The 27,116-nt window shown below is 42.8% G+C and overlaps 1 protein-coding gene across 4 annotated transcripts in view; it reads left to right on the top strand.

The window, feature by feature from the left end:
• BCL11B (BAF chromatin remodeling complex subunit BCL11B) overlaps positions 1-27,116 on the top strand; it is a 93,136-nt gene that overhangs the window by 33,912 nt on the left and 32,108 nt on the right. For 2 of the 4 annotated variants that reach the window (XM_042868443.1, XM_042868452.1), the window contains exon 3: positions 6,419-6,634. The exons of the other annotated variants lie outside the window; for them this stretch is intronic. In XM_042868443.1, the coding sequence (XP_042724377.1) occupies positions 6,419-6,634 (216 nt within the window). The remainder of the gene's footprint in view (positions 1-6,418; positions 6,635-27,116) is intronic. 4 annotated transcript variants of the gene reach the window in all.

Here is a 27,116-nt window from a genome sequence, read left to right as displayed (position 1 = left end):
TCTCCTGGCAATACCAATTTCGTTTCTGCTTTGTGCTGCGCTCCCTCCCTCCTCTTGCATGCAGCAGTCGAGCCCTGCCACGCACCCTGTAGCCGAGGGCAGGGATTTATCGGCAGGGACCGGCTGGGTTATTCAGGATACTTTTGGCTCCTGCCAGTCACATACAACAAGTTGGTGGTTTGTGGGAGCTGCTAGGCTCTCAGCATCAGGCAGGCTCCTGCTTTTGAAAAGCAATAGCCCACAGCAGACAGTGGACTTAGCCATCATTTTCCTATCAGTTTCTCACCCAGGTTTCTTACTTTGTAATTGCCGGGTTGGGTTTCTCAGGGTTTGGATATTCTTCCCTGGTCTTATTGCACTGGTTGCTGTTATTCTCCTTCGTGCTTTAAAACAAGTGACTGATACAATATCCACACTGATGAAAAAGAACGGGATTTTTTTCCCCTTTATTTGCTCAGATTTGAATTGGGTTATCTGCCTATCTTGTTTATGAATTTTTGTGCTGTCTTTTCTGCACAGACTGTGACTCCCAAATCTTCCACAGCTCCATTTCCATATTCCTGCGTGCTTGTTCTTTGTTAATCACTTGGCAAGCGCTTATTTGAATATTAAAAATTTCTTTAATCATCAAAGGCAGGAGCACAGCTTCATGAATATTCATATTTTTTTCCTCCTCAGACTGGATTCTAGTTCATTACCCTGCAGTAAAGCCAAACAGTCATCAATCGCGCTCATTACAGCCGCTGGCGTTTTGATTGGCTGCCTGCTGCTGGTAGCCCGCGTCCCCCATCCTCCCGCTCTCCTCCATGAGCTGTCGTGTACCTGCCAACAACAACAAAAAAATATCAACAATGCAAGAATAAATTTCTCTGGTTGAAAAACAACTTTGCAAACTTGTCAAACAGTCCTTGTCACTTTTTTCTTTTTTTTTTGTTTTACACCAAAAATTAAAAAAAAAAAAAAAATTCGGAAGGAGAAACTTGAGCTTTAGAGATGAATATTTGTCAAGAGAGTTGACGTAAGTTTCATTTGCATAATGACTTTGTACTTCTGCATTAATAAAATTTGCATATGAAGCCATGTTAATTACTCCTGATCATGCTTTTTGCATTCATGCATAGTAATTTTCTCCGACTTGTGAGAATTAATGTCTTGGCATGGGGGGAGGGAGGGGGGGGGGAGTTGGGGTACTGTCAAATTTCTGTGCCAGTGCCCCTCACACACGCTCTTTCTCCTTCTTGTTCACCACGTCACTGTTCTTGATCTGTGACTCATTTATGCATTATCATTGGAAATTCTTGGGAGAAAGAAATGTATCAATTCAAAGGGAATCCTTGTCTGCCAAAAAAAAGAAAATATCCCTGAGCAAAATGTACCCGAAAATCCCTTCACTGCCCTGCTTCTTCTCTCCCCCATGAGCCTTTCCCTTTTCAGCTTGTGTAAAGTTTTCGTCTTAGCAGAGCATCGGGAGCTGGTGCAGGGGAATTGCTCCAGCACCTCTAGTAGGGGCTGGTGTGCAGGTGTCTGTGTCTGAGAGCCGTGCTCTGCGTGTGAGTGTGTATAACAGTGTGTCTGCGTGTATTGCAGGCTTTCTGCCCTCTCTGGGGACACTGTGTGTGTTTGGACTTGTAGGGTGTGCATGCACTGCGCTCCTGGTTCCTGTTGGAAATGCTCGTGTCTTTGTGTCTCACTGATACGTGTGTGCATGTGTATGCGTGTGCATGTTTAGTTCTGTCAGTCCTGTTGGTGATTGTAAGGAAAGGCATAGTAAAAAGATAATGATATCATGTGGGAACAGTCCGTGGTGGTGTAATACAGATAAGACAACTTGTTTTAGAAAAAGCTTGGAAAAAATCTGTTGGAAAGATTGGTGAACATATCTCGTGCTTCTGGATGTGTCTGTTCAAGGCTGCTGCAATGGTACATGTAAAACCCACCTCAGAGCATCTGCAATACCCTCCTTGAACACGACGGGCACAGGGCAGAGATGAGGCTGCAGCCTGCAATCTGAATTTGTAGCTGTTCACTGCCTGAACAGATGTTTTTCTTTTTATTAAGAGAGTTTTTTAATAATGGTACTGATCTTCAGTCTCTAACCAGCTATTGATTGATTTTCCATTGCCAGACAGGCACGTGGAGGCACACAAAAACTAAAAAGGCTTACATGTCTGCATGTGCATACAGGCAGCCACCCTCCCAGCAGGCACGCAGCACCCTGAGGGATGCAGCAGCACCATAGCTACCTGTGGCTACATTTACACGCAACGGGAGATGCAAAGAAACATCCTTAAAATTAAGATCAGGTCCCTACTCTGACATGGGACATTGTGAATTCTGTTTGCAGCTCCATCTTTGTGCTTTGCCTGGGGACTTTTCTGCAGATGTGCCAGAGGAGTGGGGTGTTTTACGTATACCATGTCATATGGCCAGTCGTGCCTAGGCTCAGGGAGAGGGACAACAAAAGGATGCAATTTGTGCCTTGATTGTGCCTTTTGTCGTGTTCAGCTAGGCTCTTATGCTCATTTCCATCTTCTGGGGTCATGTCCAATTTACCTTATTTTCTTCTTCACAAGTTTAGAAATAGCAGAGAGCAAAGAATTTCTCTTAGCAGCACTGGGAAGGCAACACAACCTGGGAGCTGGTGCCATGTGCAGGCAGTATTTGCTGAGCCTTTTTAAAGTATAAGAACAAAATCCTGCTTTACTATCAGCAATGCAGATCTTTTATTTGTGCTGTGACAGCCTCTGTGCATGTTCCACACTCATGGTACGTGCAAAATTCCCCTCGCATCCATGCAGAATGATTGCAGAATATATAATTGAGATCTGCAGTGCAGGTGAGCAATTTCCCAATGCTGACCCAGGAGGAGACTCAAACCTCATCCACCATGTCTGTGTGTATGGAGAGAAGCAGAGCAGCACCTGTGTGCGCACTCACACTAGCTGGTCCAGATTTTCCAAATCAGCCCCTAAATCAGCACCACTGTCCTTGTAGTGTGCTTTCTCGTCTTGCAGACTGTGGTTCTTCCCTTTGTGACAGCCAAGGACTCGCAGGAGTGTTTGATTTTTGAAATCAGTGTGCAATGTGATGTGGTCAATTGGCTGTAGGGTCTCAGAGACTCTGCAATCCACCCCTTGGTCCTGTGTGGATTGAGCAGAAAACTCTTAGCACCTTCTTAGGATAGCATCTGTCTGTCTACCTATATCTGTGTGTGTTATCTGTTTGCGCATTTTGTGTATGCTCATTACCTACAGCAGTTAAGTTGAGGAAGCATAGAGAACAATGTGTTCATTTTTGGCTTTAAATAGAGCTTCTGTGGGGAAAAATACCACAGAAGAGGAGCTGGTTAGATAAAACACGGACATGTTCTTAGCAAACATAAGCTGAGTACCACTGTTATTCTTATGATAGCTATAAAGAGGTGTTACACACCTAATGACGGAGTGCTCCTTTTCTCTGTTAGTTTCCTTGAGGGAAGTGGATACAATCTCACTCTTCATGGTTTGCCACTCAGTCTGTTTCTAGAAGACTATACTGTTATATGCGACAAAGAAGCTAACCCTAAAGTGGTAGCAAAGAAAAAAAGGAATTGTCTGGTTTACTTCTGGGGGAAGACTTATCCCTCTGGTCTGGCAGTCCCAGGATCATTGTCTATGATTGGTGGTAGAACTCCCTGAAAGTCTGCCAGAGTCTTTGTCTATTCTTCTTCTCCCTTTCTTCTCATTTCCTTTCTCACACTAGATTAGCACATTTTAAATTCCCTGATATATAATTCTAAGGACAGAAAAAGGCCTTCTGAGTGACATCTTCAGTTCCATCCCTTCACTGGCAACCTGATTAATGTGGGTTCTTCCTATAAATTTGTTAATGGCTGGCTGGCTTGCACCCACTACCTCTGTTGGAAGGATCTTACAGGATTCACTGAAAGGGAGTTACACTAGATGACCTTTGAAGGTCCCTTCCAAGTGAAATGATTCTATGATTCCTTTCCCCAGGGGATTAAAAACCTGTCTGAAACCTTAATTTCTGTTCTATTCTAGAGGAAATGTATTGGTTAAGAGCAGGGAGAGCCTCTCTTGGTGAGCTTTTGGCATAGAATCATGGAAGTATAGGCATCTTAGATATTGCCATGCTGAGTAGATTGTATAAAATCCATTGCTAACAGAAAGATGGGACCCACCAGGACTAGAGGAGATAAAGTGACATTCAGGGTAGTGTTATATGCTAGGACCTGTGCATTAAAACCACGTTTAGTTGTGGCTGATGGTGTGCTTGGTGGGCTTCCTAGGATTCCTCTGTATGATGGCTCCAAACTCCAGTGGAAGCTGTTGTATGGCACTTCAATGTAAGAAGGGCTGAGCGACTGCAGGATCTGTGCCCTTAGTCACAGACATGCCTAGGTGCTACAGAAGATGTAGGTGCTCTGTGCTCCTACACTAATCCAGATTTCAAAATCACAGCTTTCTTGGCAAGGATGAGTACCTATGGAGCTCAGCTCAGCCTGTACTAGCCTAGTTATTTTTGTAATGTTAGGAAGACAAGATGCGATTGTTAGGTAATTGTTAGGAATTTTTGTTATGTTTTCTTTGCTTCGTGGAAGGTAACGTTATTCATATATGTTAGAGTGGCTTCTGTAGATACAGAAATCCATGTCTGATATCAATTTGCATGTACCTAGCATGCAGTTCTGCCCCAAATGTACAAGCTAGATGGTAGTTATCACTACCTGCCTGAGATAATATTTGCAGTGAGATCAAAACAGTTGTAAAAGCCAGGCAACTGAGCCCCAAAATAAAAGATCCTCCCTTGCCCCATGTGCCACAGAGATGGCTTCTATTTAAAGCCAGTGCTCACAAAAAAGCACAAATTTTATCCTTGATGCTTGAAGCCCAAGTATTTACACAGGGAATTTAGACTCTTCACTTGTGGTTTTGGCAAAAGCTTCACACAAATGTTTTGCACTGGTGGTCTCTTAGCCATTTAAGATAAATGGCAAAATCAAATGCAGTCCTTGCAGAGTAGAGCGCTGGATGCTGTGCCAAGGATGAACTATTCCTGTTTGCCTCACATGTGTAGCTGTCAGATCAACACGTACGCTCGGTATCTGAACCAGGATTCTCGAGGTAGACAGCTTCCCTTCCAAGTGTTGCCTTTCTAGGGCTGGAAGAAGCATGGGTAAAAGTATTTCTTCTTGCTGCCATGGCATTGCATGTGTATGCAAGGTGCACATGTGTGCACAACAAAATTGCCACCCCCCAGAAAAGGAGAATGTTTGCTAAAAGACACCCATTAACACATGTATTTCCCAATGTAAATGCGAAGGAAACTATTGTTCATGATCTACCACTGTGTGGTAACTGCTAGCATATACCAGCTTTTTAATGGTGACCACTCCACCACATATCTTCATTTAGAAACTGCCCTTGATTAGTAGCCTCGCTTTATATAACAATTAAGTGGAAGGCGCAGTTTTAAATAAATGGGGTAGGGTACAGAGCAGCGCTGTACTCACAGCTTTCCTCTAACTTCTGCTGCTTCTGCAGTGGCCAAAGTTGTGGGTCTTCCTGACTCCGTGCGTGTATGTCTGTTTGTGCCTGTCTGTATTTATGCAGGTGTACACTGATATTTAAGGCTTGTGTCTGGGTTTTTTAAGCCGCGGAGCTCCACCTGGAGTAGTGCCAGGAGCAGCGAGCATTTTCAGTGGAGCAGGAGAGAGGTCTAAAGACAGCTTTGAAATGGCAGGTGATTCCTAGAGGGGTTAAAAATAAATAATACTTCTGGAAGTTACAATACTGTTTTTTAGCTATCGGGAAAAAGATTGCTCCATTCTTTGCAGGCTCAACAGGGAAGCAGTGTTCATAATGGGAGCGTGCAGAATGCATAACTGGCTGCGGGTCAGGCGGGCAGGCAGCACAGCGGCCTGTGAATGCTTCATTCCAGGAGCTCTGCTCCTGGCGTCCCTCCGAAGCCATTTGAGCTCAGAGTCACTGCACTTTGTCTGCACTGCCGTGTCGAGACCGCTTCAGCAGCAGCTCGGCAGAGAGCCTGCCTGGTTTTGTGTCAGCTAAATGCATTAACACAGCCGTAAAACAATAATCCCCCTTTTGATTTGGTCCCTGAGTAGTGCTGGTGGTGACGCTTGCCGCCTCTGGCTCTCCCTGCGCTGGGACTGGCTTTGCCCTTGCTTCGTCCCTCTCCGTGCCCAGGCAGGCCCAGTCTGGGCTCACGGGGCCACTTCTTGCACCCTCCCAGTTTGCTGCAGGCTTGCATGCCTCAGCCCGGCCGAGGCAGAGGTCAGAGCGAGAGTGTAGCATGTTAGGCAGCCAGCCCCCACCTCGCCTGCTCCCCCTGATGATGCCTCCTCTGTCCCTTCAAACTTAGGTCCGACTGACAGTTTTTTCTATTGTTTTTTCTCCAGGGCCGTCCAGGCCTGCAAACCTGCCGGGGGCTCCAATAGCTGCCTCCTCCCACCCTCACACATCCGTCATCACGTCACCTCTCCGCGCACTGGCCTCTCTCCCGCCCTGCCTTAGCCTGCCCTGCTGTGGTGCACGTGCAGTCTCAGTTGGCGGGACTCAGACTGAGATTCAGACTGAGACGTCAGGTACATTTGGATGTCATTGTCAGTTGTCAGGTAATAGAAACATTTATTTTGTTGTTGCTATCTGAAGGTCAGTAGTGCTGCCAAGTGATGTCATCTTTGTTATGGGAGAACTGCCTTCTCTGGGATGTATGGGGAAGGCACTGGAAGTGTCCCAAACACCCCTTGCCTTCCCTCTTGCCCCCTGCACCCCGGCAGAGGATGGGAATGGGAAGGGGTGCGCACTCCCTCCTTTCCCCCGTCCCTCCCCTCCTGCCTGCCACCATCAGATGTCACCAGTGGCTGCTGGGCCATTTGTGTCACATTGTGAACAAATGTCTGAAACTCTTCACAGAATGTGATAGCCTGGTATCAAGATTTCATCTCTCTGGGCTGTTTATTTTAAGCTTAATTGGATAACATTAAACATCTGAAGTCTTTCTCCTATCCCCTCTTTTTTTTTTTCTCCCCCTAATCATTTGTATTTAAAGGCTTTCCTCCACGTCCATGTGCACGCAGGATGTATGTGCTCCATGCAGTTTTCTCCTTTGCTTTGAGAAAATGCTCCTTGGTAACTTGCCACGCATCCCTCCCCTCTCCCGCATCAGCTTTTTCTTTCCTTTATTCCTTTTGGATGCCTGACTTTTGTCACTGTGAGGAGGGGAAAGTGATGTGGAAATGAGGGCATGCTCAGCTCGCTGGAGAGGATGGGGACATATTGTTGCCAGACCCCGTCATTTCAGACCCAGTGATCTCTTTGAAATCAGTGGGTGTTTCTGAGCATGGCTCAGTTGTAGGATTGGGTCTGTGGTGAACTGCAGGCTGGAGAGGTGAAAATGGGGAAGGCTTAAATGAAAATACAGCTGTGGCAAAATCTACAAGCGTTTATGAGGGAGACTAACTGTGGTGGGCCAGCCCTTGCAGCCCTGATTCATGCTGATGTGCATGGAGTTTTAATAGAGAGCTCAAAAAATAACGGAAAAATTGTGTCTGAGGACCAAAGGATTTAGAGAGATGGCAGGTCACATGTAAAATCTTTGTCAAATGGCTCCTCCTGTTCCCCCTAAGATGGCCAAAGTTAACTATGCTCAATATATTCCTTACAAAAGCAGTTGTGCTGCTGCAGTGTACTGTATCTCACAAGAAGGTCTCTGCACGTCTGAATTTGCTGTAATAAACCAAGAGAAAAAGTTTTTCATCTTGGAAGTCCTCTGTCTTGAGCGACAAAATTTACTCGGGAGGAGACCGAGAGGGGTCTTGTGTAGACCCTGGTAAAGCTCATGGTGCATGAAGCAGGCTCCTGTGCCTCCTGACTGAGACCCAGACATTTGTGCTGACCTGACAGCAATGTGTGGCATGGTGTGACATGACCAGTATGTCCCAAAGACCTGGTCTGACTTCGTCATGCTGCCATATACAGCGCGTCGGTATGTGTGTTTTCGTCGGGCTCCGCTTCATCGACCTCAGCAGACTGACCAACTGACCTGAGACGGGTGTGGAGATAGGCTCTTCTGGGTGATGGGCACTGAGTGAGATAGGTGCACTGCTCTCCCCAGCTGATGAAACAAACCGGTACTGATCTGCTTTCCTGTTCTACCTTCACAGAAGCAAACTGCATGCAGGCAGGTAGCTGTAAGAGTGAGCTGGCTTCCCACTGCTCTTGCTGCCAATAGCCAGTGGGGAGGGAAGGAAGCAAAATTAAAAAGGAAGGAAGGAATAACTGATTAAAGGAGGTGGGAAGGTGAGGCTCTGGTATGTTACATACTTTCAGTTCTCACTTTGGAGCTAGTTTTCAGTAGTGTATTTGCTAGGAGAAGGATGCCAGCTCTGCGGAGAGAGAGACCTGTTATCATGGCTTCCTGTAATTACTGCTGCAGTCTGTGGCACTTAGAGAATAGGTTTTATCAAAGTGCATGCTACATGTTTATGACAGTAGTTGGTCAATCTCTGCTTGAAAGAAGCATTTTCTTCCCTTGAAAAAGAGATTATATCTTTTTAACTCTTTCTTAGCTCCCTCAGTAAATGAGCCAAGGTATGTTTTAAACTCTGCAGTACAAGTTGCAAGATCCTTCTAGCACTTGAAATGTTTTGTGGAAATGAAAAAAAAAAGTGAGTTCTTTGTGTTGACTAGTAATCTAGGGATGATCCCTGCATTGTGCCCTCTTTTTTAATATAGCCATTTACAATAGTCACTTGCTGCAGCTTTAGAGATCTGCTTGTCTCTCTGACTTGATTAGCCTTTTATTCTGTCAGCCCCGTTCTTGCTTCTGAGGAATTGTTTCCTCCTTTTAACAAAAGCCATCAACAGTTCCCGCCTCTCCTCCTCCTTCATCATTTCTTACCTTTCCTGTTTTTCAGCATTCATTTAATTCAGGACCTGGAGTTTTTCGGTGCAGCCCTCAAGCAGGCTGTGAACCTGAAGGCTGGAAGTTGCAGGTATCCCCGGATCAGGCCCTCGTGTCCCAGCAATTTTGTGCTGGGGAACCCAAGACAAAGGCTGCCAGTGGAGTTTGGGGTCTGCAAGTGTAAAAGCTGCATTTTGCAATCTTGGACCAGGGCACAGGATTGCACAGTGAGCTGAGTAGCATTTAGCTGTGCAGACGGGAGGAAAGACCTTTGCCTCAGAGCAGTTTGTGTTTTGTAGGGAATGGGGCTGCTGGTAGCTACTTCAGTCATTGTAGATAATGCTGGGAAGTCTGCTTGGATGTCCAGCATTTCTCCTGTGGGTGTTGGTTGTAGTTCCTTCTGTCTTTGTACCTCTCTTTGTGTTCAAGGCACCACAGAGTGAGGAATTTGCAGGTAAAGACCTGTGTGCTCTGTGATTTTTAAAATACCTGCCACTGGAATATTTTCTCTCTCAGTCTCCTTATTTATTTATTTATTTATTTTTGCATCAGCGACTTCTGTCTGCTGAACTGGGTTCTCCTGTTTAAGTGTTTTTAGTGCCTATTTAATTAGAAGTTGGAATAGAGTCATGAAATTCACGGGGTTGTGTAGCTTGGATCTAAAATATAAATGGGCAAAGCATTCGTTTTTGCTTTACCCCTTGCCAGATTAGGGTTCTTTTCTGAGTCTGCTTTTTATTTCATTTCAATGAATTGCAACTGCTAAGAGTAACTGTAAAATGCACACAGGTTTTTTTTTGCACAACAGAGACATGCAAATGATTGTTGAGAGACGTAATTATGTAAAGAAAAGTGTATGCCTGTATGTGTGCACACATACACTGCTATGGCTTTTGTGGGGCTATTTTTTCACAATACATCTTCATAAGGCTCTTTCTATGATGCTGATTTATTAATATTGTACATTAAGTCTTAAATTGTCAAAGCTGCCTAAGAGATTTGGATGCCCGTTTCCCATTAAAGTTAACGAGAAACGAGCTTTGCAAATCTCAGCACAGAAGTGCATGGCACTTTACATTGTATTCTCCTAAGAAAAAAAGCCTCTGCCCTGAAGATCCTACAGTGCAAAAGCCCCATGAGAGGAATTTGGATCGGCATAAGATGAAGTGAATCTCGGTGATGCAGATACTTTATCGCTTCTGCCTGCACTCAGATACATACCTGATCCAAAATCTTTGGATCTGGGCACATATGCAAGGGTTTTATATAACTCCGTAAAGATAATTAAATCTGCCCAGTACACAAACATTCAGCCAACCAGTGAAACTGCTTCCTTCCCACATGTAGGCTGATGGAAGGAGATGGAAAGCAATTACAATACTCAGTTGCATACATAAAAACAGCAAGTGGGCATAGGCAGTGGTGATTAATGGACGGGGCTGTGAAGCTGAAGATCTAAAACAGGGGAAGGCATGGGGCCATAGCTCAGAAAAGTGAAACAAGCTCCTTTTAATTAAAGGAGTCAGCTGTGTTAGTCATTAGGACATTCTGAAAATCACACGATCATGTTGTAAAGCTAATATCAATTTATTTGGCTACTGAAATTCAACTGACTGCTATATTTCTGTTTGCTTAGCAAAGGTTAAGGCAACAGTAAAGATAAAAGAAATACCTGTTAGTAAATAATAGGTTTAAAAAGAATATTTTCCCCTCCTTCAAGTATATTTTAGAATTCATTTTGTGTTCATTTTATAACTGGAATTAGCCAATAAGAAAAGCTAGATTAGACCACCTTGCTGTATAAAGCTTGCTGCAATTAATACAGGCTTTCTAGAAAGCAGTATTTTTTCAGTAACTTTTGTGTTAATGATAAGGTATGTGCTCGGCACATTACTTACTACGACAAGAAGCAAACTTTTGTTCTCTCCAGACTGGGCTTTATTAACACAGGAGGGTCAGTGGAAAATAAAACAGCAGTCACAGCAGAGAACACAAACTCATCTGACAACAACCTCCTAACTCATCTAGTCCCATGGCAATGAATGATCCATTACTCTTCATTTTTTGCTGAGCGGAATCTTTAAGAAAAAAAAACAAACTCAAATAAAATTTAATTTCTGATTGGCTGTGGGTGATTTTTCAAGAAGAGAAAGAGGAATTTTAGGTGAATGTGTCTGAGGTCAGACAAAGACTGAGGGCAGCTTCCCCGACGCCCTTTATAAATGGATAGTTTCGTTTTACTGCATAAAAAAGGTTTGCTTAAAGTACTGGCTAACATTCAGGAGAGATGTCCCTATTAGTCATGGTTACGTCTATTTATTTATTTTAGTGAAATATTTAGTGCGTGCTGTAGTAGAATTGACTTTCTGCACAGTACTTACAGAGTGCAGGGCTGTGTGAGAGATGTATATGCTAAGAACTGTTATGCATCAGTCTGTGAGTATGCATCTATCTTCTCATCTATCTATCAATCTCTGTGTTCATCCATCTATCTGAGTATTAAAATCATATGTGACCTGTCTGTCTGTGCAGCTCTCTGTCTCACCAGATATTAAAATCAGATCTAAACTCAAAATAGATGGATCTAATCACAAACTTCTTTTTTGACTTGATGGTGTGTTTGTCAAGAAGCAACGAAGGGACCTTAAGGAAATGAAGAGGCAGACAAAATTAGGGTGCTGCTTGGGCAGCAACGCTGGCAATTTAAGCATGGCTGAGGCTTTGTACCAGACAGGCTCCCTATCACTCTAACTTTGTAAGTCCTAATTATGCGAAGTTAAGAACCAGCAGGGGCAATAGTGATATTTAAAGGTGCTTTAAAGTAGATGCCTGTAATTTCCAGACATCCACAGAAAATGAAAAGCTTTTAATTGCAATATTAATGGGGGGAACTGAATCTGGTAGTCTCAAGACAAAAGGGTGCAAGAAAACATTGCCTGCAGTAAAGACAATGGCTCCAACAGAGAGTTAACTCGATCGCATACCACTATGCTGAGCCCGAGAGTCTGAACTCTTCAAACGCTCCAAATGGAGAGCTAAATCAAAGAATCCTGTTTCAAATCCATCCAAGATGTTGCTGTTTTTCTCCTCTGACAGGAGAAGCATTTGGAAGTGCAGTTTCTTTCTTTTTTTATAGCTGTCTTAAAAAGGAGTTTGGATGTTTAGCACAGCTGGTGCTCATTACATTATGCACTATCAATAAAATAGCATGTGTAATTAATTTTTAATGCAGTGCTGTATGCAGCGCTTTAAAGCAGTTACTGTATGGGGAGAGCCGACACCGGTCACTGACATCAGAAATATTGAAATAGAGGGCTAGATTTTGCATTTTTAAAAGGTGTATGTGCGAGCTGGGGGAAGGGTAATTCCCAGCCAGCAGTTCTCTGGTCACAATCAAATTTAAAAAATATAGGAACAAGATGGATGAAAGCGCTCTTATAATTTACTTATTGCTATGGATGAATTTATTTCCTTGTAGTTTGCTGAGGGATGGCGGGTTTAGGCTTGGTGACTTCAGAGGTTGGGTAAGCACCAGGGGACTGCACAGCAACTGATCCATCTTCGTTAAAGCTCAAACGCTTCGCTGCCATCAGGTGGGAGGTGAGGCGAAAGGTGAGCCTGGGCGAAAGCAAAGGAAAGGCATTCCTGTTTGCTCTCACAGAGCAGTTATTTTTACAGGGCTCCTTTCTTGTGCTTTGTTGTTCACATTAGTAATAACCCCCTGTTTTTTTCTCAGGATTCATGAACTATTTGGCTATATTGGTACTTTGGAAGGGAGAGAGTAGCTTTGGTTACAAAGAGGCACCACTGATGGCAAGTTGCCTGCTGCTCTGACAGAAGACCCAAACAAATCACGGCCTTCTCTTTTCTTGGCACTTATGCAGTACTTTCCAGAAAACACCAGCAAAAATAAAGACTTCTTTAATCACGCATGGTAGGCAAGGCTTGGGCACCTCCGTGGCTATTAGTGCATCCAGAAACACCTCAACTGTCCAAGGGAAGAGCAGACCAGGCTTTGAAGTTGTGGTAATATGTGATGTGTCTTTATAACTCAGCAAAGGGCAAGGTATCACTTTTGTGTTTGCAGGATAGGACCAGCCTCTGTTCCACTGTGTTCTCTGTTCCTTTTCAAGCAGTTTTCTGCATGCCTCTTGGTGAACACTTCCTAAGAAGATAAGAAATCAAATGCAGGAAGAGAAGGGAGGAAGCAATCACCTACAAAGCGGCAAAATTAGAGGTAGCGTTCATCAGGTGCCTTGCCTTTTGGTTGGGCAATGCACTTCTTTCTGAGAGCTTGGTTTTTTATATATGTGTACAAGGCATAAATGTTTGCAATTATTCTTTCTTTCCCTCAGTAAATTGCCATTCACTTGTACATAACATATGCTAAACAGTTCACTTGTACAGCCTCACCTGGTGTATTCAGGATGGAGTCGTCTTCTGTCCCTTCAGCAGTAGATTTTTTGTCATCGTCTCTCTTATCACTTGCTGTCAGATATGTGCGGAAGTGTTTGCGTACTCGCCTGTGCCAGGAAGTGAACTGGGCTGTTCAGTTTGTGTGAACAGAGATAGATCTCTTGTGCACAAATATAACACTCAGCGTCAGAGGAAGTAGGGCAAGCCATGGTGTATGGTGGTAGTTGTGATGAGAACTGCTCTTCGATTCATGAGCCAGCTGGAAAGATGGAGGCAAGAAAGAGACAGCGTATGTGAAATGACTATACTTTACTTTTTATTTCATTTACTTTTTTTATTTACTTATGGAGGAATTGGATCACGTATTCCTGGCATGGTTCATGTTTAGGGCAGAGAATGGTTCTGCAAAAAAAATTACTCCCCCATCCCTCCAGAGCTGCCTTTTTCAGAGGAACTGCATTCTTTTTTTTCTTTTCAGAGTGCTTCATAAAAATAGATGAAAGAAAGAGATCTGTGCTCAGATGGGATGCTTTATGTTCAGAAAGGGATCTGAGTAAAAGAAGCCATGCTGGTACACCTTGTGCGTGCCCGACTGGGCTTCTCTGTGCTGCATGTTGGTCCTTCTTTCTGCTGAGCTATAAACAGCTGAGCAACTGCTAGCAACATACGTTTTTATGCTGTTTGCTTTCTTTTGGACAGGCTTTTTCCAAGCATTTTTGCAGTACATACAGGAGTCTGATAGGCTAGAGCATGTTGTGTGCCCCTGCTATTTTTTTTCCTTTCTTATCTTATTCAATTCATTTCCATGGGTGTCTATTGTAGCTAATGCAACCTTCTGTAGCACAAGTTGGGGAAGCCAGGCTCTGTGAGTCAGTAAAACATGCACTTGGAAGAAAGCGGGCAAAAATCCCATATAGCAAGGGCTTACATTTTTTATGAATTCAGCTGTAAGAGTCAGAGGTCCTGGGACTTACGAAATGAGGTTAATGCAGGCACTAAGCGAAGCGGTGGGGAGGCAAAGGCGCTGCAACCACACCATGAAACAGTGCTTTTTAAATTATTGTCTGCACTAATAACATAAGGAATCACAGGTTAGGGAGAGGCCAGTTTACACAATGTATCTGCAGCTTTTATGCATGTTTAAATGTCCATTTGGAGCCAACTGTCGATGCATTGTGTTCAGCCCGTTCCCTGTAAACGTGAGGAGAGCATCCCATCCTCTCTGTGTGTCAGACTGTCTCCTTACATCTCCTGTATTGACCTAGATTGTTTCACATGAGGCTCTGATCTAAAACTGGTCCTTACATCTCCTCCTCAGCTGTGCTCCTCCCAGGACACTCTGCCTGGAACAGCCCAAGGGATGAGCTAAGGACTGCTGTGACATACGGGTGCTTAGCCAAGCATCTTTCCACGATACATTTTCTGACTTCAATTTTTGTTGTACTCTTACACCAGCAGTGAATCTGGGCTGTGGAATTCTGGGAAGAACTGAGTGAGAATCAGAGCATTTTTGGGAAAGATGTACTCTTTAAAAATGGTCATAGGATCAAGATGAAAATAAAATAAAAGTAAATGGAATGTGGAAAGACCTCAGCATGGCAGTAGAGCCCTTTGCCTGAGGGGGAACTATTTTTTCCATATGCTTCTTCTGAAAGAGATTTGGAGTATTCTCTCCTCTGGTTGAACAAGGAAGTTCATTTATTATGGCAGAGGCAGGTTTAAAATGCAAATTCTGTCCCAAAATTAGGTCTGAGTGTTTACGGATTGATTAATCTAAATCCTTTATAAAAATGTGTGAACCGTTGATTAAACTGGGAATAGGATCATTGTGGTTTTGCCTGTGGTCAGGACAAGATTAGTAAGTAACTTTCTGCAGAGCTGCATAAAATTTAATAAAAAAGTGAAGTTCTTTCTCTGCTTTTTCTGGTTTCTCTTGAAACTGAACTGATGCCTCCATTGCAGGAGTCGATGCAGACTTCAGAACTCTGCAGCCCATTGAAGATAAACCCTTCTCTACCATAATCAGTAGATAAGTAGAATAGCTGTGAAATAATCCTGTGAAATGGCTGTGAAGCCCCCAGTTGCCTTCTTACTTTCTCTGTGCATTTTCCAGGAGGAGCAGTGTGAAAGCTAAGGCGGTGTTCACCCCTGCCTCCACCACCACTGTCAAAGTTCATTAGTGCAGTTGGGTGCACTCATAAATGTCTGAGCTCTTGCAGTGTTTGGAGGCCTCCAGCCAGCTAGCCTCCCTTCCTGCTCTCCCCATTGTGAAGGAAAGCCCGATGGTCAGGGTTTGGGGCAGGCATGTGAGGTTTAGTTTAATTTTGTGTCCTGATAGCATCAGCTCTGTAAGGGAGAGTAAGGGTATGTGGGAGACACTGCCATCCCTGCCTTAAATAATTTGCTCCTTGCCCTTTTCTCTTAAGTTTGCCAGGCTATGCCTTGTGATTGTAAACTGGGATTTCTTAAATTTGTTTTATCCTTTAAAGGTAAAGACGAGCAAATGCTTGTGCTGTCTCCTCACTCTCACTCTTCCTTCGCAGATGCCTTTGCCCCCTGGGGTGACTTGGGCTGCCAGGGAGGGTGCCAGGGGCATGCAGATCCTGGTTATCTCTGCTCCTCTCCTGGCAGTGCCTTGGGTACAGCTTGCTTCCAGCAAGTCCCAGTGAGTCACTGTCCCACAGCTGGGCTATCTGATGGGAGCGGAGAGCTGATGGTAAAGGGCTGCTCTGCCCGCAGCCGCCCTGCTTGCCTGGCTGCTGCATTGCCACACCTTTCCCGTCCCCTGCACCGCCCCAGACCTTATGCTTCTGTCTCTCTTAACACAGCATTTCAGCTGTGCCACCAAGTAGGTCTTCAATCCCTTGCTGTCTCTGCCACCAGTCCCTACAGTAATAGTTGCAACATTTTTTAAAATGTTCCTTTTTAAAGTCAAGTCCAAAGTGAATGTACTTTTTCTTTTTTTTTTTCTTTTTTTTCACTTAACTTTTTTTTTTTTTTTTTTTTTTTTTTTTTTTTTTTAATGGAAATGACTGCTGAAAGTAAACACAGCTTGTAACATGCAGACTTATTGGGCCAGCATGAATTTCCTTAATAAGCTGGGATATGTGTGCGCGCGTGCGTGTGTTTTCCCCCCTTAAACCGTGCAATAAGCGTGCTGTCGCTTTAAATCCTAACTCAAACTTTACTGGCGATTTTACAGAGCCTGGTTTCATTTATAGTGGAGCCAGACTTGCTGTGTGAGAGCCGTCCGCATGCTGGAATTAGTCTTAAGCTCGCTTCTGTGGCGTTGCCAAATTCCATGTTTGTGTTTTATTTAGAATTCTTTTCACGGCCAGTCGAATCTGTTCAGGCACACATAGGCAGTGTTGCGCCCCATGGAGAAAATAAGCAAGTTTGCGTTTTCTTTGGCATAGGCCATGGCCACAAAAGACTGCGGTCTAAAAAAACATTTTTTAAAAGCTATTTTAACCCATAACAGATGTATAAAGTAGGCACACGCATGCCAGCTTCCTTAGTTTTAATTAAAAAATAATTACAGCTTTAATGGGATGCTAGTGACAAATTTGGATGAATGGTGGGTGACATTATCTCAAGGCTTGCTTCAACTTATAAATTAGTGCATCTCTCTTGGCCAGTGGTACAGATCAAATTAAACGAAGGAGCAGATTAATATTTCTTAAAGTTACACTGAACCAAATGAAAAATCAGATCAAATCTAAATCCAAGGCCCCTTCCTCTCTCTCTTGCTCAGATTTCTGTTTGCATGAGATCACAGGACGTGGAGAAAAGGTTATTTTCCCTGGCTGAGGAACGATCTGGCCATTGATAAACTGAGCACAGTTCTGCAAAGTACCAGTCCCTTCTGTACTTTTATACTGGTAGCCTAAAAGCCAAATAGTGGTGATTGGAGTCAGCAGGCACTTCTATTTATAACCACAGCTAACTAGCTAACCTAGTACCTCCGAGCCAGGAAATCTTAAATATAAAACCATACATACATGCTGTGTGTTGCAATGGTTCTCTCTAAACACCTCAGCTAGCTGGTTGCCTTTTGGACTGCGGTGCTGTGATTCTTCACATCTTTAGGCTATTTTCAACTTGGGGCTTCTAAGGCTCACCAGAACTGAGCTGGATGAGCAGGTTTGCACAGGTAACAACAGTTTATATTTATGAAGAAATAAACAAAAGGGCAATAAACATGTAACGAGCTAACCCCAGATGCTATCTCTACCGTTATTGCAGTCAGGTGTATGTGGAGCTGGGGAAGAGATTGTGAAGAATTAGCAGGTGAGGCTGCAACTATATGGAGTTGTTCACCCAGCTATGGTGCTTGCCAGGGATGGGCTTTTTGGAGAGGAGCAGACAGTGAGCTTGGTGATATATTGCACAGGCAGACGGGGGATTGCTTCGTGCAGAAGGCCAAGCCCTGCTGCTGTTCTCAGACCTACTCTTTCATAAAACTTCTCATCTGCTTAACATTTAGCTTCCATTATAAAAAGCCCTGAAGTGTTGCTGATACATGGAATCTAGATGATGAGAGCTGTTCTCCTCTTAGATGCTGTAACAAATACATGACATTGTTTCCTCATTAAAAAACAATTTTTTTTTTCTCACACTGAAGAAACAGTAGAGAAAGTGAGCATCACATCTTTGGTGGGCAGCTGCGTACCTTCCACTAAACTAGTCCAGATTTGTCTGGAGGTCTGTGGATGTTTTGCTATGCATTTCTATGTCATAGTGGCAGTTCCCCCCTTCCTGCTTGCTGAAAGCTGTCTGCCATGTTAAACCAGGGGAACCCAGCAAGAGGAAGCCGCTTTGCTAGGCTCAAGCTGGTTTGGTGAAGTTTGCCTCTTGGCTGATCCCCTGGATCCCTCAGTGAGCACCTTCTCCCCTGGGTGTGCAGGATGTCCGCTGCCCAAAGCTGAACCAAGCCAGACTGTGACAAGATACGGATTTTAAGGTCTGTGTAACTGCAGAAGAGAAGGAGAGATTTGCCTTTGTCAATAGACTGAGTATTTCTGTGTAGTGTTTCCCTGAGCTTGAATTCCTCAGAAGTGAAAATGAAGTTCTAGCACTAAAACTATGAGTCATACAGTGCAGATGAGAGTCATTTCTGCATTCCTGGAATTTTTGGAAGGGAAACATTATATTCATGTTAATCCTTTCAATTATACCTTATTGCTAAAATAATCCATGAGGCATTCTGCAGTAGAGCCCTCTGCTATTTGGTTACAGTTAAGGCTTTGAAAATAGCACCTGAAAGCTTTTAGGCTCTGATTTTCAGTATCTTAATATTCTTTTTATGTTTTAGCACACAGGATGATCTGGTGTCTTTTTTATTTACTCCTTAGGAATTTTTTGTTTAATAAATAAGGCTAATTTGATGTGTTCTGATCTGTCTCAAGTATCTAATTGCTGCTGTAGAGAATGATTAATGTCCAGTTGAAAGGATTCCACATCTCTAAATGAGAATTGAAAGCAGATGTTGGTTTGATGAAAATGCGCTGCCCATTCCTTGTCTGCAGTGGCTCAGAGAGCAAGCTGCTGAGATATCACTATCTATCAAAAGAGAGATGTTAGATGCCAAATACAGTTCAGAGTCGCACACCTATCATGAGCTGAGTGAACAGTTAACAAATAATATATCCCGGGTACTTTTTTTCTCTGCTTGTGAAATATCTAAACACAAGACAGTGTTATCCTCAAATTGTCAGAAGTCTTTGACAAACTCCAGTTCAGGAAAATGCAATGTGAATTGATTACAGCCAGGTTTCTGATTCTGGGTTTTCACTCACCAAGCTGTGTTCATTTGTTGTCCAAGGGCAGGCAAATTCAGTTTCCAGTGCTATTGCTTGCAAGGTTCTGATTCTGAAGTAAATTCAACACTTAACAGAAGAAGCTGGTGCTATTCTGTTTTCTACCAGTGGACGGGCTAGGTGCTTGGCAAGCAAGGCCAAGTGCTTTTCAAAGTTTTCAAGCTTGAATTTGTGAAGATCTGTGGAGAGCATACAGTGAAGGAGCAAAGGACTGAATTACCTGGGCACAAGATCGGTTTTTGTAGTGTTCAGCCAATTCGCAGTGCATCTGCACACAGTGAGGGCAACAGCTTTTTAGATAAATGCAGGTATGAACAGGATCTCTTCATGTGGACTCTAGTTTAGTAATGTGTGATGCTTTTCAGTCCTTTCACCAGCAGTGCTCTCTTGGACGTCTGAGTACGCCACCCCAGCCAGTGTGTAACAGTAGGTCAGCAACCAATGCGTGTCAGACCGGAGGAGGAGAAAGTTTGGCCAAAGGCAGATGTTTCTGATGATGGCAGTGTGATTTTCAGTGTTTCCGAAAAACAAGAAGTGCTTGTTTTTTAAATCCTCTTTTAAAATTTTTTCCTGGACTCTTTTTAAATGCTAGTATTACTGTTAACAAAAGAGAAAAAATAATTAGCTTAACAGATTTAGTCACTTTGTTTTATTTTTATTTTTGTGAAATGCCCTTTTTTATTTTATGTTAAATCACCATTCAGACAAGGTCTATGACTAGAAAACTATTTCACAGATGGACAGACAGAGATGCAAAGCCCAACACAAATCTTCCTTGCTGCCTATAAATCAGCTGGTTTGGGATGTGTGTGTGGCAGGAGACGGAAAGAAAGAGAAGGGGAGACAGTGGATAAAAGGGACAGAGAAAGGACTTGGAGCCATGGAAAAAGGCAGGTTCCAACATCCCAAAGGTCTGGCTATATCAACTTCTATTTTGTGGTAATGTAAAAGCTGCAGCAAAGAAGAGTACTTGCAGTGTGACCTTCTGCTTCCCTGGCACGTGAATAGGACTGTAATGCAGCAGGCAGTAGAGAATGGGAGAGGTCTGTTTTACATGTAGCTGACTGGCTTTTCCATTTGGTAAGTAGCTATAATGACATTCATATCAAGTATAATTATTTCTTAAAATCCTTGTTGTTTTTGATTTTGATTTTGTTTTTTCCACAGCTAATGCTAAACTAAATAGCTAGATTTTCTGCATTAAAGCAACCATACTTAACTGAGATAAAACTTGGCCTTCTAGATGATTTTGAATGATTTTTTTCTGGACCTGTATCTATCTGACTGTGCTATAATGCTAATAGTTCCCAACTGATCTACTGTGAGTGGAGATCAGAGGGTGAACTAAGTAAATATATGATAGGTCTCTCTCTGAGAAGATAATACTTCCAGATTATTAAAAAGCAAAACTTGTTTTATGTCTTCTTTTAGTTCTGTTTCTCTCTTCATTGTCCTCTTAGCTTGTAAGACAGATGTAATTGATATGAACATGCTTGTCCTAAATTAAGGTGGTGAGATTACCATACTTATGTGGCTGGTAGTGGCAGTGGTCTGTGCACAGTGCATAGTAAACTGCATTTCTGTGGGTGGAATCCAGGACTTCACCTACAAGAAGTGGGGTACAGCTTTCAGTTCAGTCAGCAGTATCTGTTGCAATGTCTCTAGATGTGGACTCCTGTCTGGTTGTTCTCACATCCTTATTTGGGGTTAGAAGAAAAATCCTTGAGAAAATGTGTGAAGCAAGCTATCCTTTCTAACATGGTGGCTTTCTCCAATTGCAGTGAACCTAGCCCGCTGTACAGAGCTGTGAATGTGTATATTTTGCAGGACAGGACTTGTCTATAGTTTTTTATTGTTTCTGGAAGTGGTCATTTGTGTGAGCACACATGTGCAATGAGTCAGTATTGGTTTGCTCTGGATGTTCCTTAGCAGGTTTTCCTATGAATAAAGGCGTGTCTGGCCGTAAGCAAATTGTGGAACTCCCTTGTGTTGGGAGCCAAAAGGTGCAAAAGGTTTGGGAACTTCACGTGAAGCTCACTGCACATCTGAAGAATCTCAAATCTCTGCTCAGGTATATACCCTGTTGGCCTTGCACAACTGAGGGCATGGCTGTAGTTGTAATCATACATCGAAAATCAAAGGGGAACACTACACACACAGAATGTACCTTGAAAAGGCAGCTTTAATAGAACAGCAGCAGCCTCTTTTTACAGCTGGGAGAAAGGAAAGCGTTCCTGTCCAGGCATTTACACTGATATCAATAAAACAACCCTGTAGCTTGCTAAAAAAATTAAAAAATAAAAAAAAATCCCACTGTTACGAGCAGATTTGAGAATTTGCTGTGTGCTTTTATTATATAAGAGAAGGAGATTCTTATGTCAAAAGTCCGATTCTCTGTGACTTGGGAAATACAAATCCAAACCTTGTTTCTCCATTGAGTTTCCACCAGGATCTTGGAAAAATCCCTTAATTTCTCCATACCAATTCAGTAATGAATTCCCATTCTTCTCTCTCTAATGGGAGTATTACAAGGATAAATTTGTGGAATTTTCTCTGGCATTCAAGTACTAAAATAATATAAACTTACAGAAACATATAAAGTGAATAATTTAGGTTAATTTTTAGAGTAATTACTCTTGATTTTTCTTGGATGGAGATGAGACTGAGGGCCATTGATGTTGAATGATGTTTGTCCAACCATTATTGTGAGTATTTGAAACCCTCACAAATGTACAGGAAATACTGCTTTTACTGCTCTCTGAGAAAGCTGAAGATGCAGTAGTGCTCTCAGGTACAGCAGCTTAAGACCACTGCAAATTAAGCCACTGGAAATCAATGGGGTTGCACATTTGTAGCTGAGATCAGAATTTGGTTTGGCCTTGCATGGTGCTCTGTGTGTTAATTCTCTCATCTAAACCTGGAAGAAATGGCTTTTTTATTACAGCAGTGCTTGAAGAGACCCCAGGAAAGTAAGGTGTAAATATTAGAAGTTGCCAACAGCTAGTGGCAGTTTCGGCCTAATAAACTGCAAGTAAATAACTTGGTGATTAGCTGGAATTGGCAGGCCACTTAAACACAGCTTTCACTGGGTACATGGTCTTCCCCATCCCCATCTTAATACTCTGTAACAGCACGGTTAGATGCCTGGAAGATATATGAGCCTCAGCAGAAGCTGTTCTGAATCTACCTTAACACCTCTATTTGTGAATAATCTTAATGATAACAACAACAGCAATATGCACTTAGCTGGAACCTTTCATCCCAAGGAGCCCAGAGCACTTCTAATTTGAAGAGCAGGCAAACAATAAACAATAAAATCTGAGTCATTACAGCAAGAATAGCTCTACAGTTCAAATGCTGAATTGGGAAGAAAGCGGAATTGGGGCTTCTTGCTGCTGCCCTCACCACACTGTCCCTCTATGTACGAGGTCAGCTGCCTTTCCTCCAGTGTGTCTCCATGGTGGGGATGTGTAAGGGCTAATAACACGTGAGGCTTAATCTCAGGCAAACAGGTATGCAGATAAAGAAAGCAATGCAAAAGCCTAAACAGGATTACTGTGAATAGACTTATATATTCAGAGAAATTCAGCCCTTGGAGATCCACTCTAGGAAGAAATATGATCGAATAGCCAGGGAAGAAATGAACTCCTTCAGGGCAAGACCTAGACGAAGTCCATGGGAGTTATCAGAAAAATCAATTGCTATTGATTCTGTGGGCAATAGATCAGGCTTCTTGCTCCCTGACTGCCATTAAGTTGTATTTCAGGAGACAGGAAGGCATTTTGGCAAGGGTTGTAAGAGGTGGTTTGGCACAGTCCAGTACTTTTTTGCCATTGCCATGCTCCTGCCTCTCTTCTCTCTTTTCTTATGCCTACATACCACAAGTAGCAAGAGTGGATTTCTCGTTCAGTTGTAATTTGCTGCCTGGGTTCCACTTTCAAGCTCTAATACACAAACTCATTTTATTGTTTTGCTGTTGTTCCTCTGGATGTCTTTAACTTTTTCCTGCACAGTGATGAAGTATTTGCCACAAGGAGGTATTCCCTCTCCTGTGTAATCAAATGACCAGGCTGGATTGGCACTGTGTTTCCTAAGAGAAAAGCTTAAATCGGTGCCAGGCTGCCTGACAGAATTAATACTTCACAGTATTGTGTCACTCCTTTTGCAGTCTCTGCTTTTCAACTACCCATCCCTCTTAATCTTTACATTAGTCATTATTTTTGGCAATGGGTGTAGCAATCTGGACTGACTGGAAAGAACCAGGGTACACCGGCCAGGTTTGTTGCTTATGATTAGTGACCATCACATTGACAAGTAGATTCCTAAGAAGTAAAGCTGTGCAAAGGTCAGAAAGACTGTTGTTTTCTCACTGTTCTGCTCTGTGAGGTGCAGTTTCTTCGTAGCTTGGAAATGCATCAGCGATCCTTAAAAATGCTACAACTTGTCTGAGATTATGTAATGTAGTTCACCTTTGTGGTTTCTCCTAATCAGCCCTCACAGGTAAATATGAACATTTTGCAGGCAGGGAAAAAACAAGGCTGGGGCACAGACTTGATTAGTAAGTTCCCAGCCTTCAGACGTCTGCTGTGGTCACGTTGCTACATGAACAATAGGCAAAAAATGACTATATGGTTGAAAGTGATTTGCTTTTGTTTTAGGTTAGCCCTATAATCTAGGTCAGCAGTCATGAAGTTATCTTGGAGGAAATAAGACTATTTTGGCCCAAGGTAGTCAGAATTGAAATAAATAGCAAAGTACATCTAAAATTCCACTACTTAGGAGGGCTAAAACATGTGAATGGAGGTACTGGAGCACTTCCGATCAAAGCATGGGATCTGCTCAGCTTTTAACTTCTACTGTAGCTGAAAACATGTGAAATATGTTATAAAAAAAAGGGGAAAGTAAAAGATTTAAGTACAATTTATTTTATCTTATTGAGATAAAGCACTTGATATCTGGAACCCGCTAGGAAAGCAAACCAGGATTGGCTCTACAGTGTGAATCTCTGTTTTCTGAAGAAGCCAAGAATTCAGAACGACTGCTTTATGTGGGATTTCTTCACTTCTTCAACCTCTTGGCGAAAGTCAAGGCTGTGTTAAGGTAGGTGTGCGCGGTATTTTGCAAGCAGACATGAGCTTGTTCTGCCCATGCTTCAAGCCAACTGGGTGCACGCCAGCCCTACAGCGGAAGCCATACAGCTGTGTGAGTGAGGATGCGGAGCCCAAGCCCTGTTTCTCTGCAGGGCTTGTTAGCTCGGGTTCAGCATTGTAACCACAACTACGTGTCTTTTGCATCGGTGCTGGCTTGAATCTGGCCAGGCTGGAGTGTAGGCAGGGTGAGCCTTTGTCAGCCTGCCAGATTTCATGCAGATGTACCCTTCCTCACCATAGGTAGCAGTTTCTCAGGCACTTAATTTTCGTTGAAGTCAGCATGAGCAAACGTTACTCATCTTGAGTAACGGTTGCCAAAGGAGGTCCTTTGTGTAACGCATAGATTTAGCAATTGAGGCATGGACTTTGCATTACTAATGTTTGGTCTGCTTTCTCATAGTTCTTTCCATTCTCTTGGTCACCACCAATCCCCCTTGCTGCTAGCTGCTCCAGTCCATAATTGCATCTGACTTCCGTGATACAGTTGTCAACTCTGGAGAAGTCTCTTGACTATATCACTACCAATCCCTCAGGCGATGCAGTTTGCCACCGGCCTTGAGAGGCTGGTTTGGAGTCTCCTCCAAGAAGGTTGTAGAGATCTCAATAGTGAAGTATGGTGATATTGCCCTTTCCTTTCCCCCCGAGGAAAGGAGTGGCAATTCATCCATCAGAGGAGGAGTGACTTTTAGTAAGCTGATATCTTTATAACTGGGCAGTGTAATAGAAGCTTCACACTAATTTAGCAGAAACTGTGCTTTGCAGAGTGAAGCAAAAATGGTGTAAAGGAAGATAACACTAGCTGGTGCTTCCAAGTTGTCTGTGCTTTCTTGGTTTCTACAGTTAAAAGAATTACAGAAATATATCTTACATTATTTTGTTTTATTGCCTATTTCTACTAGTGCACTATTATTCCTTTCTACTTGCCTTCTAGCTGAGTAAACTTGAACTTTTTAGTGATACAAAAGCTTGAAATTGCTCAGAAATATTCACATACCTTTACTTTCTCACTTGCTAATGCTGGGGCTCTGAGGAAGAAAAGCACAACAAAACATGAATGATCTGAGTGTGAAATTGTGGCTTATATGACTCACTGAAAATTCCATGGTGACTTCTGTCAGGTTTCTGTTGTGGATTTGTATCCTAAGAACTGAGAAGAATAGAATATATTTGCTTTGCATCATTAATTACAATTTCAAATGGTGTTTTTCTTTCTCCTGGAATGAAACCTAAACTTACAAATTTTTGAGAATGGAATTTTGTGTTTGGCAAAATCATGATATTTTAGTTTGATCCCTATGGCTTCTGGGTGGATATCAATGCTGTTTCAGCATCTTTGTTCCATATCAACTTCAGTTGGTCTGAATATTGGTCTCATGACTGTCAGAACATGTCCTTGATCACTAGACAACTCTCTTTTTCTCTCTTGCACAGTCTTTCTGATGAAACTTCACTGAAACTCAGCTCTTGAATCGGGTCAGCTTAGCTGTCAAGCTTTGCTACAAGTGTTCTGAGCAGGTCTAATCCAGTCATCCAACTTGTTCTAACTTTAACCATATAAGTCAAATCTGTTAGATAGAATCTAAGGTATCCAGCAGAAACGAATGGGATTTGTACATAGATTACGTTACTTGCTTGGTACAGTTATCTCCAAGAGCTTTTCTAATGTAAAGGGCATAAAAAAGCCTTCCAGTTATCTCTTTCATGCCCTGCGTGTTCCAAGTGGATTCCAAATAGGATCTGAAAGTCCAGATAAGGGTCACTCAGCCCTGAGGTCCTACGGGTACCCTCTTAGCCCTGGGAGGAATGCAGTGCAAACATACCTTGCAGAGTGAATGCACTTCACAGTTGGAGAGATGTAACGTAATTTGTCAGCTATCACGAAACACTCATTTCATTTCCATTGCTACAGTTTTGGCTAGAACTGTTCAAGCCCTGCAGGGTTCAGTTCACAAGGTTGTATGTGAAATGAACCCTGCTCTCAGGTTGAGGAAGGGTGGGTGGAGAATCAAATCTTTCAGGTTTGCTTAGAAGCACGAGTCTGATATATTCACACTTTCAGAACTCTTGTCTTCTTCCTCTTTTCACACTGAGCCTTTTAGTTCTCCTTAATTAAGACTTCATAGTGTTGATGCTAATTCCTTCTCTCTGTTTGTGCTTCTGCCTCTCTGCTGAGAGCACCAAAGTTCTACAGAGTACTTTCCCATCCTTCAAGACTCTAGGTGCTGTCACTGATTACCTCTTGCATTGTTTTAAGTATGTTCATAACAATGCTCTGTACTGTAAGTTACATCCTTGCAAATTTAATCTTCTGTTAGTAATTCACACGTGTCAGTCCACTCAGGTTCATGAGAAGTGAGGTCTGTCATTTGTAGAAAATCTGATAGGGATCCAGTTCAGGTCAAGCTGTTGAGAACAAACACCTGTGCAATATTGTGAGTCTTAATGCTAATTGTAGCAGGATCTGCATCCAAAAAGCACCAGCCCAAAATACAGTGGGCAAAATTGTATTTATACTTCACTGCTTTGATGCAGTTGTGTGAGTATTTGGTGGCATTTTGAAGTCAGTTGTGTCCATATCAGTGTCTATTTCTCGAGAAATCGTGTCAATCCCCCACTGTGGTTCAGCGTAGTGGCCATATTCTGTTCTTGCTTCCACCCACTGGACATTACCAGGAATTAAATGCTTTTAATGACAAGCCTTATTAGAGATGGGATAATAAAAGAATACAGTTCTGTATATGCTCTCAATTACCTTAGTGAGTATATATATTTTTACTTTGTCTAGAGAGACATTTTAATGTGGCTC

This window comes from Lagopus leucura, unplaced genomic scaffold, assembly GCF_019238085.1.
Source record: "Lagopus leucura isolate 7727_CA_CO unplaced genomic scaffold, USGS_WTPT01 Super-Scaffold_1, whole genome shotgun sequence".
NCBI lineage: Eukaryota > Metazoa > Chordata > Aves > Galliformes > Phasianidae > Lagopus > Lagopus leucura.
The sequence above is the reverse complement of the archived record's forward strand: the minus strand, read 5'-3'. Positions and strand labels throughout refer to the sequence as shown.